This window comes from Chenopodium album, chromosome 20 (assembly GCF_948465745.1).
Source record: "Chenopodium album chromosome 20, dcCheAlbu1.1, whole genome shotgun sequence".
Lineage (NCBI taxonomy): Eukaryota > Viridiplantae > Streptophyta > Magnoliopsida > Caryophyllales > Amaranthaceae > Chenopodium > Chenopodium album.
Genome location: NC_137853.1, coordinates 15,126,734 through 15,142,256, shown reverse-complemented (window position 1 = coordinate 15,142,256; position 15,523 = coordinate 15,126,734). Strand labels below are relative to the sequence as shown.

At 37.1% G+C, this 15,523-nt stretch overlaps 1 protein-coding gene and 1 non-coding gene across 3 annotated transcripts; both read left to right on the top strand.

The window, feature by feature from the left end:
* On the top strand, positions 1–13,851 carry LOC145597338 (uncharacterized). 2 transcript variants are annotated; one of them, XM_081653491.1, is made up of 10 exons: positions 1–259; positions 440–629; positions 729–831; positions 10,470–10,570; positions 10,770–10,838; positions 11,808–11,923; positions 12,017–12,071; positions 12,837–12,957; positions 13,285–13,427; positions 13,501–13,851. In XM_081653491.1, the coding sequence occupies exons 2-10, from the start codon at positions 483–485 to the stop codon at positions 13,600–13,602; spliced, it is 957 nt and encodes a 318-aa protein (XP_081509617.1). In that variant the 5' UTR covers positions 1–259; positions 440–482; the 3' UTR covers positions 13,603–13,851. The 2 variants fall into 2 exon arrangements, with proteins under 2 accessions (XP_081509617.1, XP_081509616.1); XM_081653490.1 differs by having other exon boundaries at positions 1–314.
* Positions 6,942–7,047, top strand: LOC145599851 (small nucleolar RNA R71). The gene has a single exon (XR_014104107.1). It is a non-coding gene; the product is annotated as a small nucleolar RNA R71 (small nucleolar RNA).
* Positions 13,852–15,523: the final 1,672 nt, after the last annotated feature.

Here is a 15,523-nt window from a genome sequence, read left to right as displayed (position 1 = left end):
CACTTATTACACAGAGTCCCAAATTTTTTTAATCAAGACAAGAATTTCAATTGTCAAACTCCAATTTTAATATTACTCAACAATTTAAACAATAACGTCAATTGCCCAATTGCAATTCAAGAATCCCCAAATTCCAAACCCTCTGATTTTTTAAAAACCTAATAATTAAATCACACTCTCACAACCTCTTTGCTTGCTTCCTAAGATTTTTGATTTTTTTCCCCTTGTTTAAAGAAAACTGCAAATCAAGCCAAGAAAGGTATACGATACTGTTCAAAAAATTCAATTTTTGTTGCAATTTCTGTATTTTTGAGGTAATTTTTCTTGTTGAAATTTATATTTGATGTTTTATCTGATGATGAGGTTTTAGAATTTCTGTCTTTGATCATTCAATTTTTCAGTATTAATGCTGATTAGTGTTCAAATTGATGCAATTTAGGTGTATTTGATTGTAAGAGGGGGAATTCGGAGCTGAATTGGTGATGTCACCTTCGGCTACTTTAAGGAGAAGGCTTCATCATGGTGATGTTGATGGGAGAAGACGTGAGCATTATGATTCGTCGGATTCTGGGAGTTTAGCGGAGCCATTGCTTGGAAATGATCGCGAGTATGGTGATAGAAATCGTGAGGTGAATTTATTTTACTTGTATCATGTCATTCGTATCGCCTTTGTGGGATTGTTTCAGTGTTTGTGAATGATGAATTGTGTGATTTTCTGTTAATTTCAGCAATATTCTTTGGATGAGCTTTTGGATGATCCAGGAAGGAAGGTTAATCTCCATTGGTCTTTTATATTTTCTCAGCTGCTCGCGCAGTGGGCTCAGTGGCTAGGTACTGTATGTGGAACTCGTTAAATTGATTAGTATTTGAAACTTGAATTGAATTAATTAGTTTGTGTTAAAAAGTATTTTTATTTTGTTGCATTGAACTGATTGTGAAATCTGTGTATTGTGATTTCAATCACATGTAGTGATGAGTTAGAACCGATTGTGGAATCTGCCTTAGGTAGTTTTAATCACATGTTAGTAGTTAAAATCTGATACGCAGGGAAAAGCCAGCACTATGTAGGAGGTAGCCCAAGAAATTTCTTTTTCGGGGAATTGAGAGTGGTGAGAACTGAGAACCGAGGAGCTTGATAATCTACATGTTATACCTTGAATATGTATGATATATGGATAAATGAACATGGATGAGTATTTACTTATTGAGTAGATTGAGCTTTAATCCTACATTGATCTCTGATAGAATACTGGATGGATTACAGACTAGAACTTTATGTTTAACACTTGGCTACCCAATGAAATTCTTCTTGAAATGTGTAGGAAAGTGGAATGTGTCTAGGCGTCTAGCCTGTGAAATTTTTCTTGAAATGTGTAGGAAAGTGGAATGTAGGTTGAAAAGAATTTTTAAGTGAAGGAAAAAGTAAGAAATAATTTCTATGTTTACCCGGTCAGAAACTGAGGCATTGAAATAAAACAGATAAATCCTACCCCAAGTTACTTATATCCAGTAAACAAAACAATAGAATCATCTGGTTTGGGTTATCCACAAAACTCTCCTAGATGTACTATATTAGATATTTCCAAACATTTTTGGTTACTTATTCAGTATTTTATTTATTTAATGATTCATTTTTTGAATGGGGAGTAATTTTCAAAAGGTTTAACAAGGCTTTAGTACCAACAGCGCAGTAAACAATGTTCTCTGAAGTGCTAGATATAAAGGTGGTGAACTATGTAGAATGTAAGATGTTCTTGGTTCTCGTCAAAAAAAAATAAAAATAAACAAATAAAAAAAAAATTAATAAATAATAAAAAAAATAAATAAATAATAAAAAAGAAGAAGAAAAGAAAAAAGTGCTTGGTAAGGAAAGCTTGATAAAATTACATTTGGTATTCGGTAGTTCATAGTTTATATCTATGCCATACCATATCAGGCTCAATATTTACTAAGGATGTATTGCATTCAATTGACTTTAAACTATATGAATTTGTCTTCATTTAATTGGACTTATGTGAAATTATTGAAACTTGTTGTAATAGTGAAATGAACATTTTCGAACTTTTTCCATTTGAATGTTTTCTTGAACCTACATGAAGCAATTTACTAAGTTGAACATTACAGACCCTAACGGTGTGTTTGGATAGAAAGAAATGGAAGGAAAAGAAGGGGAGGGAAATGGAGAAATGTGATATCTTTCATTTGGATAACAAATGAGGAAGGAAGGGAATTGGAGGGGAGAGAAATGGAGGGATTAAATTGTAGGAAAATGATCCGTCCAACAATGGAGAGATTTGGAAGGAAAACTCACCATTCTTCTCTCCCCTTCCTTTCCCTCCCCTCCTCTTCTCCTCCCTCCCCTTCTTTTCCTTCCTCTAATGTTATCCAAACACACTGTAAGACTCAGCTGTGCAAGATCATGTGTAATATTTTACTTCTTGTTTAGCTGAGGATTATTCCAGTCACCCTAGGAATATGGTGTGCAGGCAGGATTTAATTTTTTTGATTTTTTTTTGGGGGCCTAATCCTGCCTAATTTTTTAACTGGCAACATTGTTTTGTTCTTTTCATACAAGTAACATGATGGGAAGGAGAATGGTAGGTCGTTGGGCTACCACCCCACCCAATCAAACAAAATTTGTAACTTAACAAACCCCTATTTAGCGTAGTGGTAAGTCAAGGTCGAACCCAAAGGAATGGAGGTCGAATGCACAATGTCTAAGTCAAGCTATTTCGAAGTCAAGTAAAAGGGGTTTATGAAGGAAACTAGAGGTAGAGCTAAATGATGCAAGAACTTATATGAAATCAATCTAAAGACACTAGGGCAATGGATCCACATGTAATTGTAATGGAAAATGGTAATTTGGGAGGTCAAACCGACTAAGTCAAATGATATGAAGGAAGATCATCATGTATCCAAAAGAGCATACTAAGATGGTTCACCTAGAGGTCTAACTAGCGTCAACTACGCTAAACACTACCTAGGGAACGTCACAAAGCACCTCAATCGTGAAATTGCAAGTTACTAATCAATGGTTCGTATCATAGCAAGCTCACAATGCAATCCAGTGCAATAATCAAAGATGGCCAAACCTCAATTAATCACACACATGCACATGAATTATCAACCAAATTTAATCATATCATCAACTCCATCAATTATCCCCAAATTACACTAATCCATTATTCAAACATGCTTCACCATTTCCCTAGCTAGGAAACTACTCACTAGCCATAGGAATCAAGATCAAAACTACAACAATCATCAATTTCATCATCAACATAATTGAAATCAAAGATTAAACCAACAATCAATCAAAATTCAATCATTAACCAAATCAATCATCAATAACATGGAAAACAAATGAAATCAACTAGAATCAAACTTGTATTGAAATCAAGAAGAAGATCCTTACAAAACTTTGATCTAAAGATCAAATACAATGAGGAATTCTTGAGCAATCACCAAAAATAATGAGTTTCTCTCTCTAAAGTTCTTGAGTTTCTCTCTCTAAAATTCTCCCAAAACTAACTATCAAATTCAATCTAAAAACTTCTTACTAAAAATAGGTAGAAATAACTATATATACAAAGAGGAGGTCGGTAATGACGCCCAAAAATAGACCCACGTCGGTGCGGGTGCTCGTAGGAGAGAGAATGGTGCGCACGGGAATACACCCAGACAGGTGCGCCCGCACGCACCTGGTGTGCGGCCGCACACGACAGATGTGCGGCCGCACACTCCTCTAGTGCGCCCCCACAACCCTGGGTTTTCCCCCTTCTTCTCTTCGTCCTAGCTCAAGCGGTGCACACGTCCTAGATGATGATGATGGAGGACAAAGTAGGCAAAAACTTTCTTGAATTTCTTGAAAAGTACAAGCCATGAAGAAGGCATATACAAAGCCTTGAAACTTGCCTCTTGGATCCACCCTAGACTTGAAGCTTCTTGCACCATCTCTAGGCATGAAAACAATGAAAGCTCATAGAGAGGAAACTCAGGAATTCTTGGACAATCAATTACCACCTACAAACAAATGATAAAAAGCAAGTAAAAGAGAAAAATAACAAGTAAACTAGAAAAAGCATGAAATAGAGAAACTAACTACAAAAAGTATAAAATAAAGAAAACAAGAATAAAACTAAGGAAAACTAAAGAAAAGAGAGATAAAATAAAATAGAAATCATCCAAAAAGGAACCAAATGAGTGCCATAAATGTCACTCATCAAATTCCCCCAAGCTAAACTTTCAAAACATTAATTTCCTATCTTACCTCTCTAAAATTCTTACCCCTTTTACCTCAAATTTCGATTAGAATCGAACAAAATATGATTTGTGCCACGAACACCTTCCATTTATCATGCATACTTGTAGAATTCCAATCCCGCAAAAGGTCATCCTAAAAATCCAATCAAGTAGAAAAGTGAAAGAAAAGACAAAGTAATAAAAGAAACAAAAAAAGAAAATTCAAAAATCAAAGAGAAAAAGTTAGAAACTCCGGGTTGCCTCTCGGGAAGCGCTTGCTTAAGGTCCTAAGCTCGACCCTTCCTCCAAATCATGGAGGATCAAAGAACACCACCTTCTTCAAGGTGGTTGATAGAGCAAAATCTTCTTCAATTTTAAGCAACTTCTCATCGTTGCTTAATGAAACCTTCACAAAATTCTTTTCAAATTCTTCCTTTTCCTTTCTCAACTTCTTTCTTTTTCTTGCTTTCTTCGAGTCACGGGCCTTTTTCTTCGGCTTGACTTCAACATCTTTAATCATGGAAGCTTTTTCTTCATCTTGAGAATTAAGCTTGAACCAATTTGGAATATCAATTTCTTTCTCATCCCTTTGCTTTTGAATTACAAATTCTTCTTCACTAACATCATTAAGACTTGCACAAACATCATCAACAATCTCAAAAACATCGTTAGTAGAAGAATCAATCATGCACATATCATCAATGGAACGAGAAAGACTAGCACATGCTATATCTTGCACACAAGATAAGGACTCATGCATTGGCTTCAACTTAAAACTCTCTTCCAATTTTCCACATCTCAAAGTGATTTGACCTCCCTTCACATCTATTAAAGCTCCCGAGGTGGCTAAGAAAGGCCTCCCTAAAATGATTGGAATATGCTCATCCTCCTCAATCTCCAAAACAACAAAATCCACGGGAAAGACCAACTCTCCAATCTTTAAAGGAACATCATCAATTCTTCCCTTAGGAAGTTTAATAGAGCGATCGGCCAATTGAAGTGTTATATTAGATGGTTGAAGCTCACCTAGATCAAGCCTTTTGAAAACCGAAAAGGGCATAATATTCACACTAGCCCCTAGATCACACAAAGCATTCTCAAAAACCATTTTCTTGATTTGACAAGGGATTGAAAAATTCCCCGGATCTTCCATCTTCTCCGGAAGCTCACCATGGATAAGAGCACTAAAACACTTCCCTCCTTTCACCGAACTACCCTCATTAAAATCTTCCTTCTCCTCTAGTATCTCCTTAAGGAACTTGGAGTACTTAGGCATGTCGGGAATTGGCTCGGTAGAGGGTGTGGAATCATGAATTTCCTTAAGAACTCCAAGGAACTTCCCAAATTGCTCATCCATTTTGAATCTCAAATATTTTTGGGGATATGGTAGATCGGGAAATCTCTCTACCTCACTCATCTTTTCAACAACACATTCTTCTTTTTTCTCAACCTCACAATAAATTTCCTTGGACTCAACCCTCTCCACTTCATTCTCCATAGCACCACTCTCATCTCTTTCCTCTTTTGAACAAGAAACTCCCTCATCAAAATCATTTCCACCACTTGTGGCAATAGAGTACACGGGTTTCTTTGGTTCAACACCTTGGGAAGGCAAAGATGAAGGACTAGCAAAATCCTTAATAGTGCTTGCTAATTGGGTAATTTGAGTCTCAAGCATCTTATTGTGGGTCATCATCTCATTGAATTTCTTATCACTAACCTCCATATAGGTGTTAATGATCTTGGTTTGATTATCAATCAACTCCTCCAAAGTAGTCCTAGGAGAAGAAGGTTGTGAATAGGAATTTTCACCTTGAGTCTTTGGAACAAAACCGGGTGGGGGACCTCTTTGAGCGTTGTTTTGAAAATTTCCCCTTCCTTGATTGTTCCAATTACCCCTATTTTGATTTGAACCATAACCTTGATTATGGTTACCACCACTATGATTATGGTTGCCATTACCTTGGTTATGATTTACATAACCTTGGTTTTGATTACCATAATTTTGGTTTTGATTACCATAATTTTGGTTTTGATTTTGGCCACTATAACCTTGGTTATGGTTACCACGAGAACCTTGATTCCCTTGGTTCCTATAACCACCACTATGATTATAGTTATCAAAATTGCCTTGGTTTTGGTAATTCCTATTCCATTGGCCTGTTTGATTATCAAACCTTTGAACATTGTTGTTTGACACAAAATTAACATGTTCACACTCATTGTTGTCAAATTCATCAACACATTCATTGTTGCAATTGCTAGAATCATGGTCATATGATCCACATACATCACAAAACAAACATCCCATAGGCATATTATGTGAAGTAGAAGGAGTTTGAGAGTTAGAAGAAGTACCTCTCCCCTTAATTTGGGAGGGAAGATTTGGAGCTTGGGAAGAGGAAGAAACACTCTCCAACTTGGCCTTGATCGCCGTCATTTCCTTTCCCAAGTTTGTCATTTGAGAGGAAAGATTGTTGATGGCATTAAGATGGTCCACCGAATACAACGAAGATTGCTTGCTTGAAGAATCTCTTTCCCCATCTTGCCAATCTCTATAGTAAGTCACCACATCCTCTATTATGTCCACAACTTCTTCGGTTTTGTTCATGATTGGACCACCGGCCCCTCCATCAAGGCATGCCTTGCCTTGAGGACTCAAACCACCGTAGAAGATTTGGATCAATTGATATGTTGGAATTCCATGGTGAGGACACTCTCTTTGGTACTCCTTGAATCTCTCCCATGCCTCATAAAAACTCTCATTTGGCTTTTGCTTGAATCCTTGAATTAAAGCTCTTGCCTCCGCCGTTTTCTTTTGAGGATAGAAACGGGACAAGAAAGCTTTAGTGACATCATCCCAAGTTCTCAATGAATTGGGCTTCACCTCTTTGTCTAGACATTCCAAAGATCTTCCTAAGAGGGAGAAAGGGAACAACTTAAGGCGGATGAATTCTTGAGACACTCCATTAACCTTGATCGTGTTACAATATTTTTCAAACTCCTTAAGATGGTTCAATGGGCTCTCGTTCTTTGCCCCACTATATTGTCTCCTCTCTATTAGGGTGATCATTGTCGGCCGAATTTCAAAGTCGTTTGCCGGTGTTGTAGGTGGAGCTATGCCGCCCTCGAACCTATATGCACCGGGTACTCCCAATTCTTTCAAGGCAACTCTTGGTTGTTCTCCCATGACTTGCTCTTGTTCAATCTCTTCTTCGCTTGAGGAACTATAATTCAAGGTCTTGTTTGCTACTCTCCTCCTTGAGAGAGTTCTTTCAATCTCCGGATCAAAGGGAACAAATGAGCGATCTCGGGACCTATGCATACAAAACTCAAAGAAAATATGAGTAGCACGGCTACAAGTGTAGCCTAAAGTGTAAAATCTTTTTGTATTTTGAAAATGAAATGAAATAGACTCAACAACAACATGCACTCAAAGCACCATTCCCCGGCAACGGCGCCATTTTGATGGGAAGGAGAACGGTAGGTCGTTGGGCTACCACCCCACCCAATCAAACAAAATTTGTAACTTAACAAACCCCTATTTAGCGTAGTGGTAAGTCAAGGTCGAACCCAAAGGAATGGAGGTCGAATGCACAATGTCTAAGTCAAGCTATTTCGAAGTCAAGTAAAAGGGGTTTATGAAGGAAACTAGAGGTAGAGCTAAATGATGCAAGAACTTATATGAAATCAATCTAAAGACACTAGGGCAATGGATCCACATGTAATTGTAATGGAAAATGGTAATTTGGGAGGTCAAACCGACTAAGTCAAATGATATGAAGGAAGATCATCATGTATCCAAAAGAGCATACTAAGATGGTTCACCTAGAGGTCTAACTAGCGTCAACTACGCTAAACACTACCTAGGGAACGTCACAAAGCACCTCAATCGTGAAATTGCAAGTTACTAATCAATGGTCCGTATCATAGCAAGCTCACAATGCAATCCAGTGCAATAATCAAAGATGGCCAAACCTCAATTAATCACACACATGCACATGAATTATTAACCAAATTTAATCATATCATCAACTCCATCAATTATCCCCAAATTACACTAATCCATTATTCAAACATGCTTCACCATTTCCCTAGCTAGGAAACTACTCACTAGCCATAGGAATCAAGATCAAAACTACAACAATCATCAATTTCATCATCAACATAATTGAAATCAAAGATTAAACCAACAATCAATCAAAATTCAATCATTAACCAAATCAATCATCAATAACATGGAAAACAAATGAAATCAACTAGAATTAAACTTGTATTGAAATCAAGAAGAAGATCCTTACAAAACTTTGATCTAAAGATCAAATACAATGAGGAATTCTTGAGCAATCACCAAAAATAATAGTTTCTCTCTCTAAAGTTCTTGAGTTTCTCTCTCTAAAATTCTCCCAAAACTAACTATCAAATTCAATCTAAAAACTTCTTACTAAAAATAGGTAGAAATAACTATATATACAAAGAGGAGGTCGGTAATGACGCCCAAAAATAGACCCACGTCGGTGCGGGCGCTCGAAGGAGAGAGAATGGTGCGCACGAGAACACACCCAGACAGGTGCGCCCGCACGCACCTGGTGTGCGGCCGACAGATGTGCGGCCGCACACTCCTCTAGTGCGCCCGCACAACCCTGGGTTTTCCCCCTTCTTCTCTTCGTCCTAGCTCAAGCGGTGCACACGTCCTAGATGATGATGATGGAGGACAAAGTAGGCAGAAACTTTCTTGAATTTCTTGAAAAGTATAAGCCATGAAGAAGGCATATACAAAGCCTTGAAACTTGCCTCTTGGATCCACCCTAGACTTGAAGCTTCTTGCACCATCTCTAGGCATGAAAACAATGAAAGCTCATAGACTCAGGAATTCTTGGACAATCAATTACCACCTACAAACAAATGATAAAAAGCAAGTAAAAGAGAAAAATAACAAGTAAACTAGAAAAAGCATGAAATAGAGAAACTAACTACAAAAAGCATAAAATAAAGAAAACAAGAATAAAACTAAGGAAAACTAAAGAAAAGAGAGATAAAATAAAATAGAAATCATCCAAAAAGGAACCAAATGAGTGCCATAAATGTCACTCATCATAACAATCAGGTAATTTTTATTTTGCACTGTTAAGCTAAGATTAATAGATGATTCACAGTTCTTATTGTCAAAACGTGGGACTACTACCCCAACACTGGTGACATAATATAGTATTTAGTCTTTTTAGTGTCATCATAAGCACTTAAATATCCTTGTTGCATCTTAGCTGTTATTGTGCATTGCCTACCTGAGAATTAGCTCTGACCTTTTAGTGAAAGAAGAAACCCATACCTCTTTCTGCTTCTTGCAATCTTCTTTGGTTGAAGGTTGATATTCTCATAAATTTATTTTGTACTTAAGGCAGTGTTGGTCTGGTATTACTGGGGCCCTGTTAAAATCCATGACATCTTCATAGACGATCTAGGTATGATAATTGTGAACAGCATGCTCAAAGAAAAGATGGTTTTTAGTCTTCATTGACATGGTAGCTTTCATCTGTGGCTCTTACAGCCTGTCAGCTGGCTTGATTCATCATCAATTTTGTTTGATCCCTCAATTTGTGTATTTATGTTTTCATGACCAATCCTTTCACATTGATCGAGTCTCTTCTTTTGACAGTTCATTAAGAAGTTTGAAAGGAAGTTATAAGTGAGAAATTTGGATGTTGGCCTTCATATCACTCTTCCCCGAGACTGATTTATTTCTTGGATAGTCTCTTCTGTTGTGTACTACTGTACTTATTGTCTTGTTCTATAAAACTCGTGGCCTTACGTTTTAATTTCGCCTTAATTATGATACTAGAGATACTTATCTGCCTTTGGCAAGGTTTGGGAATGGTGAGAAATCTGAGAATTCTGGGAGGTACAGTGTTCTCAACTTTGCACTTAATCTGTCTGCATGATGGAAAGAAAACAATCTAGGTATAATGTACACTCTTTATCACGTTCTTCTTTTGTTTTGTACTCAGAGTCTCAGAGTCATGATTTGGTTGATATCTGTTATAATTTTTTTTGGAAGTGGTAATTACTCCTTAATTGAAATAACGGTTAATTAAAAACTTGACAGTGTATTAAATATTGTGTCAATAGGAACTTGAGGAAAGTAGGATCTGTAATACTATTTTTATCACGTGATAATTATCCCTTTCCTATGAATAATTAATTTTTCAAATCATGATATTTCTGTCCAGCAAATATTGTTCTTGGCTCAAGGTCACTTTTTGGACGTCTTGTGGGTCCTGCATTCTCATCGCAAACACCTTTCCTTGCACCAGCTCTTACTTCATTACAGGTATAGTCAGTGTTACGAATCAGGATGCTTTATTCTTCCTCAGTTGGTTATCTATGTTTTCTTGTTTTAGTATATGTAAATATTATGTTTGTTTGGACCATAATGTTAGATATTCAAATACTATTTTATTTGTAATATGCTTAGATTTCTGAATACTCTTTAATTACTAAAGTGATGCTCTGTCATGTTGCTATTGTAGGAAGAAAGACTCAGACACCTTCAAAGCAGGCTGAAAGTTCCGTTTGATGGAAGCCGAATAGAACATCAGGTTTATCTTCATTTCATGGTCGTTTGGGCTTTAGAATAACTTCAATGTATGTGTTACAATATTTGTTATATTAAGTAGGATTATTTAGTAAATATATCTAACAATCCTACTTGTTATTTACATATACTAACAGTAAGGACAATGAAACTTGACAGTTTTGTGTAAATTGCTTGAGCTGCAGTAGCAATGCAGTAAAGTTTCTGTTGGCAGATTATTTCTGTAAACATTGAGAATAAAACGTGAGGATAAACCAAATGAAATTACTAGGGTTCTAACAAGCTATACATTAGGCTTTTTCTAGGTTTAATTACTGAATGAATCAAATTTGCTCAAACAGTTTTTTTTTTTTCCTAATGCGGCTCACCTGTTCAGCTTATTGTATTGCTGCCCTCTTGTTGATTATGTTTATCAGCTATGCTTTGCTATTAAATTCTATGTACACATTCCCCCATCTCACCCCCAAACTATCTGAACTGATAATCTTTGAATGGCCTCTTTTATCCTTTCTAAATTTATGTATAATGCTTACTTTTTTTTTTTGTATGGATTAATACTCGCTCTTGTCCTGTTGTATATTTGCAATTGTCTGATACTTGCATAATTTTCTGGCAATTTAACATATTCAAAGTATATCGGCATGGATTTTATACACCAAATGAAAATAAATGAAATCAATAAATGTTCTGATAAGGCAGCTAACAATAATCAAATCTACTAATTAATTCTCGCTACGCGTAGTCCAATTCCATCAAATCCTCTGCATGTCATCACGTGACATGATTTGGAGCTCAAAAATCCGGCATTTCATTTTCACTTATAATTGTTTCCTGTCTAATGTCAGTATGGACCATCATATTCCTAATGTGCATTTTTATTTTACATAGTTGTTTATTTATTTTTGTAAAAAAGGGAACTTGTTCATGTATATTTGATAGTATCACATTAACAAAAACAACTTTTTGCTTCCAGGATGCTCTTAAGCAGCTGTGGAGGTTGGCTTTTCCCAATAGGGAGCTCCCACCTCTTAAATCAGAGCTTTGGAAGGAAATGGGCTGGCAAGGCACTGATCCCTCAACAGATTTTAGGTATGCTTACTATTCGATGATAGACTTTAAAAGAAAAGCCATCTTACTACCTACCAGAATCTGATTTTAGATGTGATTATCTTCTTATACTAGGGGTGGAGGATACATATCACTTGAGAATCTCATTTATTTTGCTGAAAAATACCCGGTACATATCCAACTATTCAGTCTTTAGATCTTTTTTATTGTTTACCATTTTGCATTCAGATTTTAATGTAACTTTGAATGTTCTCAATTTCGTATTAGTGTTCCAATAAATTTTCCTGATTATGAAATCCACATGATGTTGACACTAGGAGAACTATCTTTAGAGTATAACTGTGCTCAAGGGGTAAGTCTGCTGTAAGCTGAGAGTAATGTGTAATAATCTTGTATTCAGTAATGCTTACCGCTTAACTTGGTACTCCCATCTGCACTACAGACCATATGTGCAGTCTTGCTGCATTACAGGCACAGCTGCCAACTCCTTCGCATCTCATTATGTAATCCTAGCAGCTCTATGTCCACTGCCTATCCTGATCCGTCCCATCAAACTTTTCGAGCTCCTCCCTGCGTTTAAAGTTAAAGATACCCCATATTATTTGTACTGTTGCAAGCTTCCATCTGGATCCTTCTTGATCTTGTCTAGTATAATAGTTTCACCTGCACCTCATTTCATTTTCTTTGCCTGTAATGGTATTAACTCAACTCTATTACTCATCATTTTGTATAGGACACTTTTATTTTTCTCAGCATGTCCCTGTCTTCTTTTAACCATGGCTTTTGTAAAAATGAGACAAAATGTCGAGGAGATTTATTTTATTTTCTATTTTAGATATATAAACTATTCTGTAAAATTTTGTTGATGTGCAATGTTTCAGGTTAGATTGGAAGGGGAAACTTACATAATTAATGAACCTTCTCATTCTTCCAGGGCTCTTTCCAGTGTTTGTTGCACAAGAAAGATGGACAGAGGGCTGAGTGGGAATATCCCTTTGCTGTAGCTGGCATCAATATTTCATTTATGTTAGCACAAATGCTGGATCTCCAATCTGGTAAGTCTCGTTTACATGTCTCATAACTAGTTAAGTTTGGAGATATGATAACTCTCTTTTATTAGTCTTGTGAAAGATATGCATTAAGGCTGTGGGCAATGCCTGCATTCTCTTCAACAGGAGGAAGGGGGAAGGTTGATGTTTTCTTTCCCTGAAGATTAATGTTGGCGTTTTTGTCTACCCTATATTTCTATAAATGGAATAAGCAAGGCTTATGGTGGAAATTGTGTTATTTTCTTAGAAAAAATTTCTTAAAATTATTAGAATTCCTCGTTTAAAGTTTACAAGGGATGGATTTTAAACAGTAGGATCAAAAATTTCTTGCAGGAAAGCCAACTTCCAAAGCCGGGGTACATTTTCTAGAGTTGCTTGCCCAGGATGAGATGGCATTTGACAATCTGTATTGTATAGCCTTTTTAATGATGGATGCACAATGGCTTGCAAAACGTGCATCTTATATGGAGTTTAATGTAAGTCCTTTGTCTTTTCCCATCCTATCGCCTTGACTTTCATTTTAGTAATATCTATTTAATTATTTTCCAGGATGTTTTGAAATCAACAAGAGCTCAATTAGAACGGGAGCTTGAGTTAGAAGACATCTGCAGCGTAAAAGACTTGCCTGCGTACAACTTATTGAGGAGATAAGCCTTGACCCAATTATATTTCACCAGCGAAAATTTGGGTTTCGATCAATTGTGAACAATGTAGTCATGCTTAAAGATGTACAATGTTAAGTTAGAAGTTTCCTTTTTTTTATGTGCGTACAGTGATTCTGATCAATATGCATACACATAGTTCAAAAATTCATACTTGTATATCGAAATAATGTTCTGCGCTTCCTTGCTTGTATACAAAATTTATATTATACAATAATTAGTATTTTTAATTCTTGTTTATTTTTTTTTTTTGAGGAAAATCGGATGGTGCCTTATATTATTAATTTATCCATAAGAATGTATGGAGCAACCTCACAAGGACTATGGTTCTCCCATACCTGTTCAAGACCAAAAGACACAATGCGGGCTAAATTATGAGCTACAGTATTGCCCTCCCGCTTTACATGACACCACAAGATAGAATCAAACTTAGAGCTAGAATGAAAAATATCCTCAAGGAGCGCATCTAAGTCAGAAAAAAATATAGTTCCCTTGCAAAGCCTACCAATTAAAATTTGGGAATCGGATTCAAGCATAACATGAGACAAGTTGTAGCGGTTTGCCAGACGCAATGCCATAGTTGCTGCCTTGCATTCTGCGATTAGAGGGGCCAATAGGCTCGAATTCTTCTGGTTGCTGCAAAAATTACTTCCCCCTGCCAATCTCTTGCTACAACTCCTAGGCCAATCCAACCATCACCACGAACCGAAGCATCACAATTGAGCTTTATAGTACCTTGTGGTGGGGCTGTCCATGTTTTGGGGCTGCTGCTTTTCCTCCCAGTGACAGGACCGTAAATCTTCTTTGTGTATGATTTGCAATCAGTCGCAAGACGTTTCACTTTCTCAATCAAGGAAGGGTGATAAGTGTCCAGCCCCTTGAACACCATCTCATTTCTCCTAATCCAGATTTACCATAGGAGTATTGCCCCTCTACATTGCATTTGAGTCTTGTGATTGCTCCATGTCAAAGAAATCAATGAAGCTCATCTCCATTGGCCATGACGCAAGATCATTACAGTCACATTCCTCCCAGAGCCCTCTTAAAGTGTGGCATTCAAAGAGTGCATGACGGATTGTTTCAGGGCACCCCACACACCAAGGACAATCGTCATCTTCTGCCATGTGACGATACTTCAGGTAAGCTTTAACAGGAAGTGTGCCAGTGCAGGTTCTCCAAAGAAAGTGTCTAACCTTTGGGGTGACCTCAAGCTTCCATATATTGACCCAAGATTTGTGGAAATCGTCCAGATTGCAACCTTTGCCCAACATATATGCAGTCTTCACAGAGTATTTACCATCCATTGAGAATGCCCAGCTTGGAATATCAGGAATGGACCTTGTGCTCAGGGGAATTGATAAAATGCAGCGAGAGTCGGATTCACTAAAAATATTTATGATGCGATCAACATCCCATTCCCGAGTTTCATGATTAATCAGATCACTAACTCGTTGAACCTCATCAGAATGAGGTGAGGAGATGAACCTACTGTCGCCACTATCAACCCAGGGGTCTTGCCAGATGCTGACTTTAGTCCCGTCACCTATCCTCCACAAAAGCCCCTCTTCAATCAAGGATTTAGAGGACCAAATGCTTCTCCAAGAGAAGCTGCTCGACCACCCTAGTCTTGCACCTAGGAACGAGCTCTTAGCATAGTATTTAGCTTGAAATACTTTACTTAACAGGGAGTTCAGATGACTAACCAACCGCCAAGCTTGTCTTCCAAGCAACGCATCATTGAAAACATTAAGATCACGAAGACCTAATCCCCCGAGACACTTTGGTGTACAAATATCACTCCAACTCTTCCAATGCACTCTCTTTGAGCCATCATTATTTCCCCACAAAAACCGAGCCATCATGCTATGAATGTCATGAATAATTCCTGCCGGAACCTTGTACACACCCAT